This window comes from Pleurodeles waltl, chromosome 10, assembly GCF_031143425.1.
Source record: "Pleurodeles waltl isolate 20211129_DDA chromosome 10, aPleWal1.hap1.20221129, whole genome shotgun sequence".
Lineage (NCBI taxonomy): Eukaryota > Metazoa > Chordata > Amphibia > Caudata > Salamandridae > Pleurodeles > Pleurodeles waltl.
Window position 1 is genome coordinate 281,574,265 of NC_090449.1, and position 21,747 is coordinate 281,596,011.

At 46.3% G+C, this 21,747-nt stretch overlaps 1 protein-coding gene across 2 annotated transcripts in view; it reads left to right on the forward strand.

Moving 5' to 3' along the window:
- Window positions 1-18,597, forward strand: part of ATF7IP2 (activating transcription factor 7 interacting protein 2) — a 239,021-nt gene extending 220,424 nt beyond the window's left edge. The window contains exon 11 of one of the 2 annotated variants that reach the window (XM_069210411.1): window positions 17,694-18,597. In XM_069210411.1, coding sequence (XP_069066512.1) covers window positions 17,694-18,134 — 441 coding nt within the window. In that variant the 3' untranslated portion in view covers window positions 18,135-18,597. The remainder of the gene's footprint in view (window positions 1-17,693) is intronic. The other variant, XM_069210412.1, reaches the window with a different exon arrangement.
- The last annotated feature ends 3,150 nt before the right edge of the window (window positions 18,598-21,747 follow it).

Here is a 21,747-nt window from a genome sequence, read left to right on the forward strand (position 1 = left end):
TGTTGCCGAGTTGAGGGCCGCAGCGAAGTTCACAATTTGTTATGGACTAGACACAAGCAACTCACTGGTCAGAGCGGTTTCAACAGTGGCCTTATGACACTACGCTTGGTTGAGGGCAACTGGCTTTTCTGGGGATGTCCAAATGTTGGCTGTTGTTTGATGGCTCCCTTCTCTTCGGAAACAAGGCTGATTCAGCATTGGAGGGCTTTAAGGACAGTACTGCTATGGCCAAGACCTTGGGCCTTTCCATGGCCCCTTGTCACCCCCATCTGCCTTTTCACTCCTTTCATGACCATGGAGGGGACTTCCAACCACTTCTATAACCCACCCCCTTAGCTCCCCAGCCACTGAAACCACTTCCCAACCTCTGCGTGGCTGAGGACATGGCTCCCAGATCCTCTGTGGTTTGGGCAGCCACTGGTCCAGTCACTCCAAACCCTTCTAATCTGCTTTCTTGCGTCTTGAGTACTCGGTGGATTGCAGGATTCACCATTACTTATAGACACTGGCGGTCTGTAACATCGGACCAATGAGTTCTGCAGATCGTCTGAAGGTGCCACTTAGCCTGTTGCAAGATGGTGGCATTGGGGACAGGGGGACAGGTTTACCAAACCGTTCTCTGCCAGGAAATGATGGTTCTCTTCGCTCTAGGGAGCCATAGAGAGGGTACCGACCCCAGAAGTAGATTGTGGTTGCTATTTCTGCTACTTTTTTGATGCCTAAAAAGGACGGAGGGCTTTTTCCTATCCTAGACCTACACCCTTTCAATTGCTTCCTCAAGGAGGAGAAGTTCAAAATGCTCACGCCAGCTCAAGTCCTGCCTTTCATTAGACTCGGAAGACTGAATGGTAGTGTTGTACTTGCATGACACACACTTTCATATTCCTGTGCTGCCTGCACAAAGGCATTACCTGTGGTTCACGGTGGGCCAAGAGCACTTTCAGTTCACTGTACTCCAGTTTGGCCTTAACTGAGTCTGGACTCTACATCAACCTGTTGGAGCTCTGAACGGTCTGGCTGACGTTTCAAGCCTTTCTGCCCTCCATCAAGGGAAGGCTAGTGCAGGTGCTCATGGACAATACCAGCGCCATGTAGTACTGCAACAAACAGGGCAAGGTGGGTTTGTGTATCCTTTGACAAGAGACTCTGCATTTCTGGGCATGGCTAAAACATCAAGGCATATCCCTGGTGGTTCAACATCTGTCAAGCTCTCTAATAGTCGGCGCAGACAAACTCACCTGAAGATGCCTCGCGGATCCACAACTGGCATCACTAGGTGGTAGAAGGTCTCTTTCAGCAGTGGGGAAAGCCTTAGTTAGATCTGTTTGCCACTGCCAAGATCATGCAATTCAGCAGCTCAACGTGCAGGAGTTTCCAAAGCATCTTGCTTGGATTTGCTTTCAGGTGCAGTGTGGCCTCCTGTACGACTTTCCATCGATACCACTCTTGCCCAGAGTTCAAGAAGATCAGGAACGGCCAGGCCTAAATCATCCTTGTGGCTCCGGACTGAGCACCGAGTTGTATTCCAAGCTGTTTAGCATGGCCATCGGTTCTCCAATCAGTGGCGGCCCGTCATTTAGGGTGGAGGGGCTATACCCCCCCCCCACCACCACCTTTTGCCCCTTATGAAGAGTGTCTGTCAGGCTGAACAAAGGTCAGCCTGACAGACACTCTTCATGTTCCGGTCAGGCAGCCAGGAGCAGACATCCGCGATTTGCATAGACTCCTGGCTGCCTGAGCTGAACTTTGCTGGGCTGAGGAGGTCACAGCTCCTATGGCGTGACATCCTCTGCTCAGCAAAGGTGCCTTGAGGCCCTCCCCTGGGTGATGAGGAAAGCGTCACCCATTGACACCCGCCCTGGGTGCTTCTGGTTTAAGCCCTGAAGTGCCCAGGGCGAGGGTCAATCAGTGACAGTCTGACTGACCCCATCCCACTCTGTGACGAGGCTGGGACTGCTGCTCAGGACCTCAGGTTAGCCAATGAGGGAAGGCAGCAGTCCCAGCCCTCCTGGGACCTGGAGGCTGAAGGTAAGTGTGTGTGTATGTGTGTGATGTTTTAACTTGAATGTTTGGTGTGCACATGCATGTTGAGAGTTACGAGTGTAGTTAATGGATATGCGTGCATGTGTGTGAAAGAATGAGTGTGTGCGATATTTTAATATGAATGTTTCGTGCATGTTTGAATGGTATAAGTGTTGTTAATGGATGTGCGTGTGTGTCTGTGTGTGAAAGAATGTGTGTGTGCCCCGCCCGCCCCCTCCCTCCTAAAGCTGCCGGCTGCCACTGCCTCCAATTGGGCTGTCCCTCTGGGCGTCTCTTCTGTTGCAATGTCAGCAGCAATTGCCAGCTTTCAACCTTCTTCTCGAAGTTTGTGATGTTATCTTGGCAGCCAGGCTTCCCTGCACCAAGACACGATATGCCTGCCATTGGGGAAAAGTTGTGGCATGGTGTACAGAAAGACATGTTCACCCCCTTTCTGCCCCCCTTTCTCAGACTCTCCTTTTCAGCCTTTCTTTTGCCCAGCAGGGCTCTGCTCTGGCAACTCTAAAGGGCTATCTCTGAGCTATTTCTGTTTTCTTGCGGTTGCCTAACCAGCCATCACTCTTCAAATCCCCTGTTGTAAATAGGTTATCTAAAATTTCTTATGTGCACTCTCCCTTTGAGTCTTTGTCCACTCGGGCTCCTTACCATCAAGATGGCCTTTCTTGTGGCTATAATACTTGCCTGTAGGTTCAGTGAGCTTTAGGCTTTGTCATCCAAACCTCCCTACTTGAACATCTACCTTGACAAGCTGGTGCTTCGTACTAGATCTTCCGTTCTACCGAAAATGGTCACTCCATTCCATATAAGCCAATCATCCACTCTGCATATCCTCTATGCTCCACCACATCCCTCGAAAGAGGAGCCGCTTCATCATCTGCACCCAAAATGAGCGCGTTCTTTCTCCCTTGACCGCACATGAGAGTTCTGGGTGGACGACCAGCTGTTTGTTGGGTCTGCCGTAGCAAAGAAAGGACGGGCCGTGGAGAAGTGGACCATCACCTGATGGTTCGTGCTCTGTATCAAGGTCTGCTACACGTTGTTTAAGAAGCAACCACCTGAGGGTTTGAGCACTCTCAACCACAGCTAAATCTGCGACCACTGTGTTAGAATGTGGAGTTCCGGCCCTGGACATCTGCCAGCCAGAAACATGGGCCTCCTCGCACATGTTCACAAACCACTACTTCCTGGGCAGTCTGGTCCATCAAGATTAGTATTTTGTCCGTTCAGTCCTGCAGGACTTCCACATGTGGAATTGGTCTGCAGACCCACCTCCAGGGATGGTATTGCTTGGGTATCTATTCTAAGGTAAGAAATCTACAACTAGAAGTCTCTATCAGATGAACAAGTTGTTTACCTTCGGTAACGCTTTATCTGGTAGAGAGATTATCTAGCTTCAGATTCCTTACTGACCCACCCATTCTCCCCGCTCTGCAACTGGATTTCTAGGGATAGTGCTGTTATCCTTTCAGGGCCCAAGTTTTTCACACCAGCAGTGTTCTTTGAGGCTTCGCGTTCCTGGTGTGTAAAGAAGTCAAAAACTGACTTCTGCTCACATCATGTCCAGCACGGGAGACGCCGATGAAACCATGTGGAATTGAACAACGCACCCTACTGCACAGGGGTGTATTACTCACGAAAAATGTCCAGATCCAGTCTGATGCTTGAGGATAATTCTATGGTAAGGGATCTACAGCTAGATAGTCTCTACAAGATAAGGCATTACTGAAGATAAGTAACTTGTTCTTCAGCTATTTTTGTAAACAAGCCTAACACCCAGAGGTCAGATTGGATTCAATGTGGCTAAAAAATAGTTGTCCAGACAGCCGGAACTGCAATTGCAAAATCAGTTTCCATCAATCTGATTTGAATTTTTGACGTGTGGTTTGTTGTTGAAAGCCTTCAATTTAATTTTTATTTGCCTTCTTGAAATCCAGATATTGACATGCTGGAAAAATACTCTGTCCCACATAAACATGTAATCAGTATTACATAGTGTATTGGTGTGGGAATGAGGGCTACAAAATACATCTCTGGGCCTGACAGGAGGCATAATAAGTTCCTTTGTGAAAGCAGGGAGAATATTAGAATTCATCAGAAGGGTCACAAAAATATTTTAGGTGCAGTTTTTTTTTTTAAATTGTCTTTATTGGAGCCGGCATTCTTGTTCTCGAGCGCACATGAAGCCGGCAGAGCCTTTGAGAGTCAAAAGTGCAGTAATTTGCTCCATTTTTATCAGTGGGTTCTGTGGTAGGATAAATTAGTTCAGAGCTATATCTAAGACAAAATAGAGAGTGTTAAGTGGGAGGTTGAGGCTTGGAGAGGACAAAGGGAGGTGGGTGGGGTGGAGGTAGAAGGGAAGGGAGACGGGCATTTGGCACGATTAGGTCCAAAAAGTGCTGTCTGTCCTCAATATGTCCAGGGAGCAATGATCAAAAGTCTAAAAGGATGGGTTATCTAGTCCGTGGCATGGAGTCTTCTGTTCTGATGCAGGGGTCCCTGAATGGTCTCATCGTTATCAGTGAGGGCTGGGCCCCCCACAGAGTGCTGTCAGTTAACTGCGCTAAGTGATAGGTAGAATACTTGAATGAATCTTGGCCACAGGAAATTACTCAGGGGAACACAAGCCACCTCACCTTACACCCAGCGTACACAAATCAGTCTTGGTCCTGCTCCAAAAGGGACAGTCCCTCCTGAACTGCCAGGCCAGAGTCCTCTCTGAATTGGAACACAAGAAATTTGACATCGGTTTTGCCTTAGTTTGGGCTCTTCAGTCGGGTGCATCTTGGTTCCAGTAGCACATTGAGCACAGGACCCAATCTGGGCATTTCAATCACTCTAAAGTAAACTGTGCGGAATGCTTTAATTATTCTCAACCACTGTAATTACTCTGAGCTGCATCCTAGGCCATGTTTCTTTTTTTACACACTATGCCACCTCCAATTAGATCCAGCCATTTGCTAATCAGTGTTGGTCCTGCTCCCGTAGGAACAGTCCAGTAGAAATTGCCAAGTACTCGCTCAACTGTAAAGCAAAAAACGTAAGACTGGTTTCACCCTAGTTGGGGCGTTTCCATTGATGCAGTTTGGTTCCAGTTGAACAGTGAGCACAGGACGCATGCGTGGCCAAAGCCCATCTTCTTCTGTTCTTGAGGGAGGAGCGGTGTTGACTTACCGCAGGGCGTGGCCAATGGCTAGGTTCAACAATCACAGCCTAATGCACAGGGCCAAAGGTAGACCTGAGCTGATTTGGACGAAGTAAGGTTGTTTGAGATGCAACATGTCATTAAAAAAAAATAAAAAAAATAAAAACTGTTCAAAACTTTGTTAAAGATAATTTACATTTCCCATTGTCCATTTGTTTTAAGAAAAATTTAAAATATATCCTGCTGATTCTTCAGTCTGTCCCTAATGGAGGGATACATTGTGCTAGGCTTGACTGCAGCAATTCAGTGTTACCTTAGCAATATTCCGAACAAGCTCCGACTTGTCTAAACATAGTTGTACTCAAGTTTGAGATAATTTCCAGCATCTACTTGACCTCCTTTGGTTCCATGTAGAGCAAAACAGTGCCTTAAAAGTTGTCTGCATATTTCACTGTGCAGTTTGTGGTGCATCTTTCACCCATCTTTCTGTATTCCTTCTCCCACACATTGCATTTCTCTTGTTGAATCTTTTGTGCATTCTGTCATGGAAGTGCCAGGAAAAGAAGATATTTAATTCTCCACACTTGCAGCACTGACCTGGAGCTCTTCCTTAGGACCTCCATGTGAAGTTGTCTTCTTACTTTTAAGAAGTAATTACAAATGTTTTTTGCTGCCTATTATGTTCTGCTCATTTGGCTGTACTGCAAACCCTAAGGGTGTTTGTGCGCTTTCTACACAATAAAAAATGAATAGAAAATTCGAAAAATTCCAGCATCTGTCCACTGAACCATGGCATTTACAGGTAGCTACTAAGAGCCTTTGAATATATAAAGCAACTGCAAAATGTACGCAGTTCCCTTCAACAGTTCTCCGCAAAATAGCACCCGGTGGTAAACTCTGTTCAAATTTCACATGCCACCAACCTGCTTCCCCGCCGTCATAGAGAAATTCTGCATACCAGTCCTATGACTAAAAATAAAATGCCCCAATTCCATGTAGTGCTGTAAACATCTGCCCTAGTCAGAAAAGAACAAGTGAAGTGAAAATGTCTTGCAAGTGGCTAGATACTATCTCGAATATTTTGTACAAGTTCACTTCATAGAATATGTCCCTTCACTATTCCGTCAGAGAACATAATGGGAAAGGACTCTGAGGACAACTGAGGGAGAAGGAGTTCAAGGAGACACACTTAAATGTAAATAAAGAATATCAGATGTCAGACTCCATTAAGTGCCACAGAGCAGGACATAGCCTTGTTCTGCAAACACGGCCAAGTGCAACCCTCCATGCCACTTGATTCTCACACATACCTTTTGCAAGCAGTCACAGGCATCTAGCTCTTCTCACCCCCAACCACCACCAGCCCTAACCCCATAACTCTGTATAAGCTTAGTGTGGGAGGTTTCAGGCACAGAAGCAGTGCTTCCAATCTTGCTTTCTGAATTTGTGTCCTCAGTTTTATAGTTTCTAGTCCCAATGTCCGTCTCGGAAGTGTGAATCCTTTAGTCCAACCCAGGCCAGAATCGAACTCGCAGCATGTGTCTGGTCTCTTCTCCATCTGCCAGACACATATTGGCTGTGAGCCCAGCGGCCTTCTGGCTCCAGTCTTAGAGTCTCCAGGAGTGTGGTTAAACGTTGTAGGCCATCATTGGGACTTTTCAAGCCACAGGGTGGGTCCAATTTCAATGCATCAATTTTCACAATTAAATCGGCGCAGTCAGCTCAGGCACACTTCAGGACACTGCCACAGCACAATTCTTTCAGTCAGGAGCACACCAGTTGCTCCTTACAAGCTTCTTCAGCACGCACCCAGATCTTTTGTCAGCAGTTTCTTGCTCACCTGGTATTCACCACCTCCTACAGAATTGGCTCGATAATTCCCTCTTCTTCCTAGGCAAATCAGCTTTCAGTTGCTTCAGGGCAGGGCGGATGCTCTTCCTTCCAGGTCAGACTCCAGGTGATATCCTGTTAAGTTTGAGAAATTGACCGTCCAGCAGACAACATCTCTTGTTGCACAGTAGTCCTCTGGGTACTCTGAGCACTCCCTTCCTTGGTCAAATAGACCTTACAACTGGAACAATAGTGGGTTAGTAGCCCCCACATTTATACAAACTAAGCATACTTGTAATGTTTTTTCTCTGTCATCCCTTTCAGAATTGAAATGCAACAGTTCTTTCATTCATGTTTCCTTTCTTAGGCTGTCTTCCGGCCTCAGCCTTTCTATAGAGTGATTCTCCTCACAACAGGGTTGTATCCAGGATGAAGCATCAAGAGTTGAGGGCATTCTGCAACTTGTGATCAACAACTACAATTAACAGTGACCAGCAAGAGAGACAAAAGTCTGGCCTCACCTAAAGGGTCCTTCAAACTCTTAACAGAGAAGGCAGTCCAATCCTCCACCTCCCACCAAATAGAAGTGCTCCTGCAACAAAAGGACATAATCAAATTTCTAAAGAGAACCTGGTCTCCTCTTTTCCCAACTTCTGTCTAAATCTCTTCCCACCAGCTTCAGGACTGCCAACAATACACTTCTGCTGCCTTTGAAAGCAACCCAACCTCCATCTTGTGTATATGAACAGGACAGGAGCTTCCGAAATAGAACACACAGGTCTCCATTACCCTGGTTCACTAATGCACTTGTTGTGTACACCATGCATGTCACACACTTGCTCACACAAATAAACATGCACAGATTGTTAGCTCAGGGACTTGGGCTAGCATGTACCAGTGGAAATTATCAGAATGGCCAAGTAGGCCACTTCTGTGATGAAAATAAAAGTGTGGTCACAATTACAGATTCACAAACCGCTGCTCGATCTACTGATACCATGACCAGTAAAGTAGACCACTATCTGACCAATGAGAGCACACTTTGTGCCCCTCCAAATCCAGGATCTGTCTCATGGCAGAGGAGAGCCAGAGCACTTCAAGCACGTACTGGAATAGTGATAGACTGGGCCAAAATCAAAATTAATGATACTAGATACTTGCATTGGGCACTCAAGGCAGAATTACTGACTCTACAGATTGCAAGTGCATTCTCGTCCCAACACCAGATAACTTGTGTAATACAACATAATTAAAGGAAAGTCAGTAGAGGTCAGATGCAACAGAACTTAAGTATGAGAAAATACATCTGCTGTAAATAAGAAAGATCCTCGGAAATGACTGTCTTCATGAAATGCTTTTATAGGCTCGATTGACAGTTAGGCTGGTTGTCTACTTCGATCAAGTGTGGTAGTTATTCTTAAAAAGGTATATTCCATGCATTCTCAATGCAGACTTGCAGGTTTAGTAAAATTGTTGAGATTGCTCAAGGCGTGGCCAGAGATATGTGTTCCAGACAAGCTATGTGTACGTATACCTATGTCTCTGCAGATTTCTGGTGTACATTACAGATCTATTTCTCTTGCAGAATAGTTTTCACAGCTAAAATTACAGATGCAAATATTGTCGTCATTTAATCTCTATCCCAGAGTATATATTGCTATTTTGAGAATTCAGTAACTTTTCGGTTGATTAACTTTGTAAGCTACCCAGTTTAAATCTTGCTGAAGGAGGTGGCCAAGATGGCGGCGCGATAGGAGGTGCCTGTCCGAGCTCCGCCGCCCTGGCCGGGAATACCGATGACTGGCCTTGCAGGGGGACGTCCTGAGGCCCCCCTCTGAAGCGCCGGGGCAGAGCGGCGTGCAACGCTGCTCCTGGGGAGCGAGGAGTGGCTGGACCCGAAACTGCGCCCCGGGCCGCGAGACGGTGCCTCTCTTCGGCGGCTGCCTGGGCCCTTTATTGGAGGCACCGGGGGCACGGAAGGGGCCTAGACCCCAGGCTTAGTAAGCGCCTTGGTCGTGGAAGGCGCCCCGTTTGAAGGACCTGATCGGGGGCTGGAGGGGAGCCCCCCCTCCCCATAGGGTCTCTCCAGGACTGTGGAGGGACCTGGAGGCGTGGGCAAATGGAGGAGAGGCCTTCGTTTTGCCCTGAGGTCACCATACTCACCAGCAAGGTCTACAAGCAAGTGCGGGCCCCTGTGGGAGGCTGCAGAGGCTACATAAGGTGAGGATTCACAGGAGGAGGCTACAAAGTGCGAAGGCCAAGCACAATCTTTGACACGGAGACACCTGGTGATTTACTCCCGGACGGAGCTTTTGGAGAGACTTGGGGGGGGGGGGGGGGGATGATGACCCGGCAAGCCGAGTCCGTGCCCGCGAGCCATGGCGGCGTCCAAATCCAAGCGGGAACACTCAGTGAGAGAAATGTTGACAGGGGCCCGCATGGCATCGGGGGCATGGCTGAGGATCCACTGGCGACAAGACCCCTGGAGGTTCGGTCGGAGAAGGAGTTGGATGAGGGCTCCCCAGTCACGAAGGGCTTTTTGACCTCCCTGTTTGATTCGCTTCGGAGCGACATCCAGGAGCTTCCTAGGGACATATCCCAGGAGGTGAAGGAGCTGCGTGGAGAGGTCACCTCCCTGGGAGATCGAGTGGCGCAGCTGGAAGATGACGAAATTCCTCGTGGTGAAGAGGTGGCGGGCCTGCAGCAGGAGGTCCTCCGTCTCTGAGAGCAGCAGGACCTCCTCCAGATAGCGGTCGAGGATTTGGAAAACCGTTCGAGGAGACAAAATATCCACATCAGAGGGGCCTCGGTGGGGGCGGAAAAAGGAGGACATTGGAGAGTATGTGGTGAGCCTGTTTCGCTCTCTGCTGGGTCCGGAGGACACTCAGGAGATAGTCCTAGACAGAGTTCATCGGGTGGGCCGCGCTGGTGGCCCTGGAGACCCTTCCTCGGATATCCTAGCCTCTCTCCACAATTTTGTGCTTAAAGAAACAATCCTACAGCGGGCTCGCAATCTTCAGCAGGTACTTTTTAGAGGACATGAGCTTCAATTATTCCACGACCTCTCTGTGAGGACCCTGCAGAGGCGGAGAGAATTTAGACCTATTACGGAGCACTTGCGGGCGCACGATGTGTCTTACTCCTGGGGCCACCCGTTCCGCCTGGTCTTCCATTGGGAGGAACAGCTCTGGCAGGTGAGATCCGTTTCGGAAGCATTTCGGATCTTGGGCTTGGAGGAGAACTGCCAGGATGCGAGTGAGAGGGCGGCCTTGCCTGTTGGGGGGGCCCCCCACGTTGGCGGCGGAAGGAGAAAAGAAGGAAACTGCAGCGCCCTACGGCCTCGGAGCTGAGGTTGGAGCGGGAATACGTTCTGAACAGCGTGGCCGCCGGAACTTCAGCTTAGAGGGGGGGGGGTAGGAGGGACCTGAACTGCGGATGGCCTTAATGCTGACGGCTTGTCGGCTGCTGAAGAGGGTCGGGCGGCGGGGGCGTTGGACCTGGTTTACCAAACATGGATGGTTCTACGGCCCTGTGGACACATTTCCTTGTGAAGCTGGATGCGCGAGGACTTCTCGGTTGTGAGCACCTGTTTTGCGCATTGTTTGAATGTTGTTGTGTTTAGTCTCAGGCCTTGGTGGTTCATCTTGTGACCTGGGGGGTGTACTTCCTGTGAGGTCCCTTCCTTTTTGAATACTTCTCTCATTATAGGGTATGATTATTAAATGTACAAGCTTGAATGTCCGAGGGCTTAATAATCCTACGAAGAGGCTAGCCATCTTGTCCGCCTTAGAGAGGTCGGGGAGTCATATATGCCTGCTGCAGGAGACACATCTCGTCCCAAAAGATATTTACTGCAAAGTGGTTCCCTAGGCAGTTCTGGTCTTCGGCTTCAACGAAACATGCAGGGGTTGCGATACTGTTGGCGCGCTCATTCCCTGGGGAAGTGGTGACAAAATTGCATGAGGTGCAAGGTAGGCTTCTAGCCATGAGATTGAGACTGGTGTTTTTTCCTTCACTATTGCTTCTATATATGCGTCAAATTCCCAGCAGGAAGTCTTCCTAAAACAGGCTTTGACCCCGCTGTTACAATCTCCGGACGGTGCTATCCTGGTGGGGGGGCGATTTTAACCTGGTGATGGATGGTGAGCTGGATCGCTCAGGTCACCGGTATGGGCAGATGGGGTCAATGACAGTGGCGGGTCGTCAATGGCTGAGTGAGTGTGGTCTGGAGGATGTGTGGAGGAGGGCGCACCCCACGTTACGGGACTATTCCTTTTACTCTGCAGCGACCAAGACATACGCTAGGCTTGACATTTTCTTGACCTCGCAGGAGTTTCTTCCCCGGGTTAGGGAGTCCGTGATCGAGCCTCAAGCCCTGTCGGATCACGCTCCAGTTACTATTGAGGTTGTCATGAGTATGGAGCGCGTGGGCGTATCGGGGTGGCGATTCAGGGACTCAATGCTTCAGAACGGTGCAACAGTAGAGGCGATTCGTAGCGCAATAATAGACTACCTTAGCCTCAATTATGATGGGACCACTTGCTTGGCGATTCTGTGGGAGGCATTGAAGGCTGTATTGAGGGGTGAGGTGATGTTGCTGTCCGCTAGGGATAATAAAGCAAGGAGATTGCTTAGAGAGGATTTAGAACAGAGAGTGAGAGTATTGGAGCGTTCACATAAACATACCGGTGCTCTGAGAGTCTGGCGAGAGCTTGAGAAAGTGAGGAAGCAGTTGAGGTGGTTGGATTTGGACAGGGCAGAGTATGCAGTGGTGCGCCTTAAGCATAAGTACTATATAGGGAGCAATAGATGTGGGAGGCTACTGGCACATCGGTTGCAAGCGCAGTGTGCTGCGTCAATGATAAAAATGGTTTGCTCTCCCTCTGGAGCGGAAGAGCTCACGAGCGACAAAATTGCAGAGGCCTTTGCGGAATTCTATCTGGGACTATATGGGGCTGAGGATCCCGGTAATGCATCTCCGGAGGCCTTTCTAGAGGGTATAGCAATTACTACTTTGACCAAGAGAGAGGCGACCTCATTAGATCAACCTATTGGGGCGGAAGAGGTCATATCAGCAATTTCACGTTTGCAGGTCGGGAAGTCACCTGGCCCTGATGGTTTTTCCACACTTTTTTTACAAGACCTTCTGTGTGGAACTTGTACCGATATTAGTGCGACGCTTCAATTCCTTTCGGCAGACGGGGGCTCTCACAGCCAGTATGCTGGATGCCACTATTGTGGTTATTCCGAAACTAGGGAAGGATCCCGAGGAGTGCGCCTCCTACAGGCCTATTTCCCTCTTGACTATCGATGCCAAACTGTTCACTGGCATACTCGCACACTGTCTCAATTATTACATGCCGGGCCTTGTGGATCCCGACCAAGCAGGATTTATACCGCATAGGCAGTGTAGTGATAACACTAAGAGACTGCTCCATCTATTCGATAAAACTGATCTCTCACTCAGGGATGCGCTTTTTCTCTCTATTGATGCCGAAAAGGCATTCTATAGGGTTCATTGGCCATATCTGTTCATGGTGATTGAACGATTTGGACTGGCCCCGGGTTTCATGACTTGGATCCGTTGTATCTACCAGGCGCCTCGGGCGGCGGTCCGGGTCAACGGGACGCTCCCGTTGCCGTTCTCAATTCAAAGAGGGACCCAGCAGGGGTGCCCGCTGTCGCCGCTCTTGTTTGCGCTTTATACTGAGCCCATGGCGCAACGGCTTCGTGATGACCCTCAGATCTTGGGAGTGAAGTTTGGGGGAGATGAGCACATCATTTCATTGTACGCGGATGATGTGATTCTTACCCTCGCGGAGTCTGGGACCTCACTTCCTGCTCTAATGGAGATATTAGATGAATTTGGACAGATCTCGGGTTTCCGGATGAATATGTTAAAGTCCCAGGCCATGAGCAGACTTATTAGTGTTGAACATGAAAGGGATCGGCCCGATTTCACTTTATATGGTCTTCCTCAAAACTCCCGTACTTGGGGATTGACTTACGGTCCACTGGTGCTCGTACGACGACGTTGAATTACACGAAACTGACCCGGGAGGTGCAGCGCGACCTAGAGACCTGGGGGAGACCTAAGCTGTCTTGGCTGGGCAGGGTGGCGGTGGTGAAGATGACCATCTTACCATGCGTTCTGTACGTGTTCCAGGCACTTCCGGTGGCACCCCCGCCACAGACGATAGCAGCCCTCCAAACAGCGGTTTTAAAATGTATTTGGGAAGGAAAGGCGTCAGTTACCACGCCGGGTGTTGTATCGCCCTAAGCAGTAAGGAGGATTGGCGGTCCCCTGCCTTCTACGATACTTTCAGGCAGCACAATCGCATTTTTTATTAGAATGGAGCCGGCCGTTTTCCGGGAAACATTGGTGTTTCATGGACCAAGCGGTGGCGGGTTCCCATATATGGAAGGAGCCCTGGCTCCGCCGCCGCCACAGAGCGCGGGGGTTGTATGCGTCCCCGGTCACGGAGGTGTCGATGAGGGTATGGGATGTGGTAGCTAGCAGACTGGGCTTGGCAACATTCCCGTCCCCAATGACTCCTTTAGGTGCGAACCCTGATTTTGGCCTGGGCCTGCAACGGGAGACACTACGCCGTTGGTATGAAGGGGGCTGCAAAAGGGTAGGTTACCTTTTCGATGAGCAGGGGGTGATCTCCTTTGACCAGATGAGGGAGGCATATGGCTTAAGGGAGGCAGACGGGATGATGTATTACCAAATACGGCACTGGGCCATGTTACCAGCCAATAGAGCATTAATAGATAGGCCGTTAACGCCGTTTGAAAAATGGATCTTAGTGAAAAAGGGCGATAAGCGGGTGATTTCAGAGGTCTACGGTCTCCTGAGGGGGGAAGCCTGTTCGCCTAAGACTCAGCTGAGGTGGGAGAGGGAACTGGAGACCGCTTTCTGATGAGGAATGGGAGGGCATTTTCTACAGGACTCACCACACGGCCTACAATGTGGCAGGCACAGAGACCGCTTATCAGGTGGCATCCTATTGGTACTACACCCCAGCAAGGATTCATGCTTGGGATCCCACTAAGTCTAGCCTTTGTTGGAGGGGCTGCGGGGGCGGTGGGTCGCTTCTGCATTTACTATGGCATTGCCCCAAGCTTCATCTGTACTGGGAGAATATTACAAATACTATTGATGCAGCGTTTGATACTCAGATCCCCAGATTTCCTGCGTATACTTTGCTGGGCCTGCCTAACCCGCTTACTTTCCCCCTGAGATCACTGAAGGGACGGCAGATGGCCTTGGCCTTGAACGCGGCACTGCAGCTGTTGTTGGCCGTGTGGGGGACTGACAAGATCCCAACGGTAACTTCATGGCTCCACAAGTTGTGGTTCATTCTCGCTATGGAAAAGCTCACTTTAGCTTCACAGCAGCGCAGTGGCGACTTTAAGGAACTCTGGCAACCATTCTTACAACTACTATCCACGGAGTTCACAGAATTTACCTGTCCGGCCTACTTGAGGGTGCTCGAGTTGAATTGAGTGAAAGGGAGTGAGTGAGCATTAGAGATATATACGGAGGACCAAGATCACATTGGAACAAGGCTTGGGATCGAGTGGCGGCTGTATGATGTGCCAGTAGCAGGGAAACAATGTTAACTTTTTTTTCATGTTTATTGTTACTATACATGGAGCATGCCTCATACCACGGCAACTGTATTATTTTTGATGCAATGCATATATGATGTTTAGAATTGAAAATAATAAACAGATTTGGTCCATAAATCTTGCTGAAATCAGAATGTAGTCTTTTATAAAAATAGTAATCTGTCTGAGATGAACTCTGATTTTCTTACCCGTTTTACACACCAATTGCTAAACAACCGCAACATGCGGAAAAAACAAATGCAGATTTGACCTGGGTAGCGTTTATAGACAAAAAGACTTCAGCATGAACTGCCAGATTATTATTTTTTAAGTCCTTTGCATTTTTGGGTGTGGGAAAGACGCTTAGGGCCAGATGTAAAAAGGGTTTTGCGACTCGCGAAAAGCGCAGTTTGCGAGGCGCAAAAGCCTCTCCGGTATGCAGAAATGCATTTTGCGAGTCGGATACGACTCGCAAAATGCATTTCCGACTCGCAAATAGGAAGGAGTGTTCCCTTCCTATTTGCGACTCGCAATGCTATGCAATTTCATTTGTGACCGCGAAAGCGGTCGCAAATGAAATCGCAGTTACGATCCACTTGAAGTGGATGGTAACCCAGTCGCAAACGGCTTCCCCTTTGTGAATGGAAGCAAAAAAAAGTTTTCAGAGCAGGTAGTGGTCCTATGGACCACTGCCTGCTCTGAAAAATACTGAAACAAAAGGTTTTGGTTTTTTTTCTAAGTGCAGCTCGTTTTCCTTTAAGGAAAACGGGCTGCAGATAGAAAAAAACAAAAACAAAACTGCTTTATTAAAAAGCAGTCACAGACATGGTGGTCTGCTGTCTCCAGCAGGCCACCATCCCCGTGAGTGCCCATACTCGCAATGGGGTCGCAAACTGCGACCCACCTCATTAATATTAATGAGGTGGGTCTTTGCGACCCCATTGCGAATTGCAGAAGGTGTCTGAGACACCATTCTGCATAGCAAATTGCGACTTGCAATTTGCGAGTCGCACGGACTCACAAATTGCAAGTCGCAATTTGCTTTTTCGCTACATCTGGCCCTTAGAGTAATGCAAATTTCTCCTGCTTGAAACAGTCAGTCTACTAACAATCGTGTGTCAGAAAAATAACCCACAGCATTCTTATTACTGTAATTGATGCTTACGTCCATTCAGCTACTACTGACAACAAGAACTTGTATTTGTAGTTGTTGTGACGGGAATATCCCCTACATGGTATAAATTAGTGTGTACTTCTGCCTGAATGCGAGACTGCATGTGAAACTGGTATCCTGACTTTTTCTGAGGTTCCATAACCACTGTAACTTAGTGTGCACAGACGCCTACACCAGCCAATGGTAACCAAGGTCCAGAACCTGTAGTGTACCCTAGAGGGACTCACCAAGAGTGCCCTCATAGTTGGCATAGGATTACCGTTCATGCCCTGGGTTGGTTACATAAAGCAGAGATGACAACGTTTTGCAGATCAGTAGTTATGACGAGCACTTGTTTTGGTTGTGTAGCACGTGCGGTATGAAGACTCCATATAGAGTGCAAGTTTGAGTACTGGGACCAATGTGGAGCATTTTTAATGGCTCTTGGTGTGGGGTGGCATAAGATGGAGGCAGGATACAAGACTTTGGAAGTGTATTGACTTTATTCTTGTGGCAGGAAGAGGGTCTATACAGGCATTACTTTGAGGAAGGTAGGAAACAGGGCTACTTTTAGAAATTCAATGAGGTTGTTGTTAGAAAATGCCTGCTGAACACTGCATTCGGTTGATGGTGGAGGGCGGGGGTGTGTGAAAACCAGCTTCTGTTGGTACAAGTGAAGAAGCTTCTGAACAGGGTGTTCCTCTTGTTGTCAGTCTCAGATTACTGCTCCGTGAATGCTTACTACAGCCAGGTACAGAGATCTCATAATTCATTTTGCCCTTGTTTTGAATACTTGGAGCCAGCATCATTGCGAGAGCTGTCACTTTGCACATAGGCTGTGTCCCAGAAACAGCCAGAAAATGACATTTGAAAGTCAGCCAATCCAGTCAGGTTCCAAAGCCTCATTCAGTGGATTCAGTGTCCCCTGTGTGGAAAGTCAGTGTAAAAGTGGGGCCCAAGCCACCACACGTTGTTGCAGTTCCAAGATCTTTTTTGACAAAGGGGTGCTTCGTAGAGTACTTAAAGGACTACTCTGTAAGCAGGGCTATTGTCAGCAGGGTAGCCTGTTCTACAGAGGTGAGAGGGCATCACCTGGGCTTTTCTATTTTATTGAGGGAGCTTAAGGTCTGCCTAGTGCCTAGAATACTGCCTGCCTTCTGAAAGATGGAGCATGTGTGCTCCTTCAAGAGGAGAAACTATCCAGGAGAAGAAACCAAGTGTATTCCTAGCACGGAACACCCAGAAGAAGCTGACTGCCAGTGAGAGCAAAGTCTGGAGTCACCTGTGTCTGACAGTGTCTCTCAGTATCCCTGAGTGGTTCCTGTTGTGAATTGCACCAATACATTCGAGTAAGATGCAACATTGTCATCCAGCCCCACTCATGTGGTGCTGCAACGCTACCCAGTGACCAAAGTACCACAAGAAGCTCCACCATCACTACTTACACAAAAATCCTATCTTATTAAAGTACTTTATTTTCAGCTAAAGATAACCACTGGGCTGAACACTGTTACTGTATCAGTTGGTTTTGAGCTCTTGTCCCGTACTTCCCCACTATCCTGAGAGTCGAGAGTAGAAAGAGTGACCTTGTCCCAGTTTGCAGAGCCATAGGAGAATGGGCATCAGTACTTTAGTGGCAAATAACTGCAACCATCATGTTTGTGGGCCATTAGCTCCTGTCTGCCCTGCTGCCACACTGATGGGGTTTTTGGTTTACCATGCATTCATTTTACTTTGTAGATTGCCATCTCTGTTTTGTGAAGCAAGAGAATATGTGAAAAAAGTGCAATATGGAAATTAGGTGGGTCTTAGTTGAGGTATGACACTAATTTGACCTGTGAGGAATGTTCATTTTATAGGAATCTAATTTTATAAGTAACTCAAAAGTAAAACATGTTTTTGTTCTTTTAGGCAATGGAAAGGTGCTTTCAGCCTTCAACGCTAACCCAGCCGGAACTCCGAGTTGGAGTGAAAGACAGCCTTCCTCCTCAGAAGATAGACCTAAAACTGACTCAAGTGCAAAATCCCAGAGGCATTGCTTTGTCGTGGAATTGTGCAGAGGTTGATCCTAGATGCTGTCCAGCTCATAGCTATTGCTTATATGTGCAACAGGAGGATTTAAAGTGCAGCAGATCAGAGTGGAAGTGGAAAAAAATAGGAGAGATAAAGGCATTACCTCTCCCAATGGCTTGCACCTTATCACATTTTGTAGGGGGAAGCAGGTATTATTTCACCATACGGGCAAAGGATATTTTTGAACGTTACGGGCCATTTTCTGACATACAGACAACATTATTGCCATTGGAAAAACCCCATGACAGCACTGTTGCAAAAACACCAGATCGCACATAACCTCAGTAGTTTACTAACTATGAATTTATCTGTACTTGTACAGTAATAATTTCCACTCATATTGAGTTCTGATACTTCTCCAGGTGTACTTTAAGAAATGTTTTGAAACACTTCAGAATTTTACTTGCAGAGCAGTAAAGGACAATTATGTTATGTTCCTTACTGCTATGTAAACACTTTGTATATATTGGTTTGAAACTGTTTTGATTTTCTAAGCAAGAATACTAATTTTGTTTCTAAGAAAACGTCTCGCTCATTTGAGTAACCCATTTCTCAATGTCATTTCTTAGCACTTTTATCTGTAGCTTTATTCCCACCAGGTCAGGCAAAATATGTGTCATGTATATGTGAAAGTATTGTTGTATTCTTGTTAACAGTATTAATGTTTTACATTTTTGTACAGCGCTTTAGGTTCTTAGCGTGTATGTAGGTACTACATAAAATGTATTGTTTTTATTCTCCATCCCAGTCTGAGTCATTTTCAGTACTAAGTTCAAAACAACCTTGGAAGCCTTCCTTGAAGTGCCCCATTTTTCCTACCTCTGTCACATTCTTAATGTGTGGTCCCAAACCAAAGCTGGTTTTTGCTTTTTTTGTTACATGTTAGCCAGTTTAAGCAAATCCTATTTGCTTAAAACGTTTTCATTAATTAAGCCATGAGACAATATTACAAAGACTTGAAGACCTGATGGAAAACCCAATATTGATGTTTAATTTGGCAGTAAGCAGCACCTCTCTAAATTACTGCTTCCAGGTCACCACAGACAAGAGAAGATATATCCATACTTTCACATTATAGACTGTGCTGTTTGAGATTTTGTATGAAATGCACTGTATATATCCCTAGTTGAGATCTATCTGTTCTTTGAGAAGTACAACAATGGGAATGTTCGTTGCAGCGATTTTTTCAAAGTAAAGTGTTATGAGTCTTGCACAAGAGTTCTCATCTGAGCAGTGCAGGTGTCAACTGTTTGATAGCAGATGTCATATTTTTTTTGCATTACTTCAACTACCTTAATAGAGGTCATTTCTTATCCTTGACTAATGACCACATTGTGTTCTCCTAGTGGCTAGTATCCGTGTTGTGAAAGGACAAACCCATCATATGGAAAAGACATTTTGGCTAGGACCCAAAAGGTCTTTTCCATATGATGGGTTTGTCCTTTCACATTATGCCAAGTTACTTGAAAACTTCCCATGATGATTTGGTCGCTGTAATTTGCAATGTGTGTCTGTTGTGTTTGACTACAACTTACTCTGGGCTGATATTGTCCTAAGAATGATTTTCAAATCATTCTTTACTCACATCTTTCCACCTTCTAAGTCGTACCCTTGTCTTTACTCTAGAGAGCCTACCTGTTTTATTCTTTTCTCTTAAGTACATAATGAAACATTCGTCCACACTTGTTTTATAAGCCCACTGGCTTAATGTTCCGGGGGCTAAATGGAAACTGGATAGGAAAACATTTTGGTAAGTAAGATATGTAGGGTAGTTTCGTTTTTGTTCTGTTTTTGAAAAACAAGATTTGATTTCATAATGAGGTGTTTCAGTGTTCTAGATACATGTTTCTTTCATTTGTAACATTCTGTGAATTATCTTTTTCTCTTCACTGGTTCAACTCCCTTTTTTTCTTTAGAACGTATTTTTCATGTTAGTGTCCAATGGTTTTGTGAAATCAATAAAACAATATAGGTATCTAAAAGATTGACATTTTGTTTGACCTTTTGGACCTTTTTAAATGTATTTCGTTGTTCCCCAGATTCATTAGATTTGAATGTATAGACACTGTAAAGCACTGTATGTTTTTACATTTTGGAAGGTCTTCCTTTGCCCCTTTTTCTAAAAATAAATAAATAAAACCTAATGTCAGTTTCTATCAAACCTCTTCAAAATCCACTTCTAACACTGCAGAAGGCATTCTCTCCACACACCTTACATTGCTGCTTTGTCTTGGTATACCACTGTGGAATTAATGGATATATATGATTCACCAATGTCTTTTTAACGACAGCTGCTTTGTTTGCACATAGGTACCTTCCATCTAGTCTCTACATTTTACTTAATGGCGAGATCCCCATAAAACATTGATAGAACAAAGGATTGCCTACTTTTTAACACCCTTAGTATGACGTTAGAGACGGTCTTTCACACTGACAACTTAATGAAATGGACAGGTAAAGCCAATTTCTGTCCAGTCCGCCCCAAAGATGGTAGCTAGATCTCATAATTTCTGTACCACAGTAGCTGAGAATCAAGACACTGAACTCATTTTGTACAGTTGGCTTAAGTGTTGTTGACAGGTCACATCTCACCTGCTGTAACCATCCCACTGTATTATCACTTTCATGCGAGAGACTCATTCAGATTTGAATGAGCTAGTAAGCCTCTAGTTTAGTCACGTGTACAAACATTTCTATGCCAGTATCTTCACAACTTCTCTATACAGAGATGTACAAGCCTCTTAGCCTAACCTTGAAGACTTCTTGAAGAACTGTTTGAGAATCAACTGTGTCAACCGTGGTAAAGAAAAATAATTCAGCTTTTAGGTTTCCTATGTGTGCTGCAACTGCTATACTTTGACCATTCTCTGCGGGAGATGGTAGATTCAGGATATGCTTCATTTTCCTATTCCAATTCTGCTTCTGTTGAAGCACAAGATTTATCCACAAATCAAAAATCCTAAAGTACGAGCAGTGTACAGCTGAATATAAAGGTAATCCTCATATAGGGGGCTTAGTTGCCCTTGAGGATTTTATCAACCCACATTGCAGTGGCACTTGAATGTCCAAGTTACCATTTTTGCTGTCCTCCTAAACCTATGTTTCTCAATCAGTGAAACAATTGCCAATCATTTATTTATGGAATCTAATCAATCAGCAGAAATATCCTCAGACACCCACATTTCTCTCATGATCCTCTGAGTGCACCTTACCTTCCTTAAATGGAATAGAAACTTCTTTCTAAATCAGAACCCTCTGGCAGGCGAAGTATAGTTGAACAAGTAAGGGCAGCCATCACATCCATACTTCTGCTGTTTCCCACACTTTCCTTGACCAGCGAGTCTCCAGCAACTAGAGACTGTCCTTAGTTCATGGACCACTTTTGCGAGGATGAAACCTATGCGATGCTTCACTACGCTCAGGGTCTAATGGTCATCAGGCAAACCTCACCCTACCTTTCCCACAACTTACCCTCTGTTGTACTATAAATGTATATATAATCTGCTGATATTTACGTACTGTTATATTGTAAACTGATTCTCATCTGACTTGTGTTGTCATTGTATCTTTGTTACCGTCTAACCTCAGTTGATCCCCTCCATCCTGCACTGAATCTTCTATGGCACTTTTCAGGTCCTCAAAACGGTTTCTTTTAGCATCCATGAGTAATTTAGCAGGACTAACAATGTATAAATCACATTTTTCTTTTAATTAGTTTTTTCACACCTACAAGAGTTTTACCTTGCTTTTGAGTCCTGATGCAGTTATCAAGGTGCATAGATGTACTTTTTTAGTTAAGCAATTATCAAGGTACATTCGTTAAGTACTCTTGCTTCAGATAGGAGACATACCTCCTCCATATCCCTTTGTGGGCTCAACATGACTTTACTTT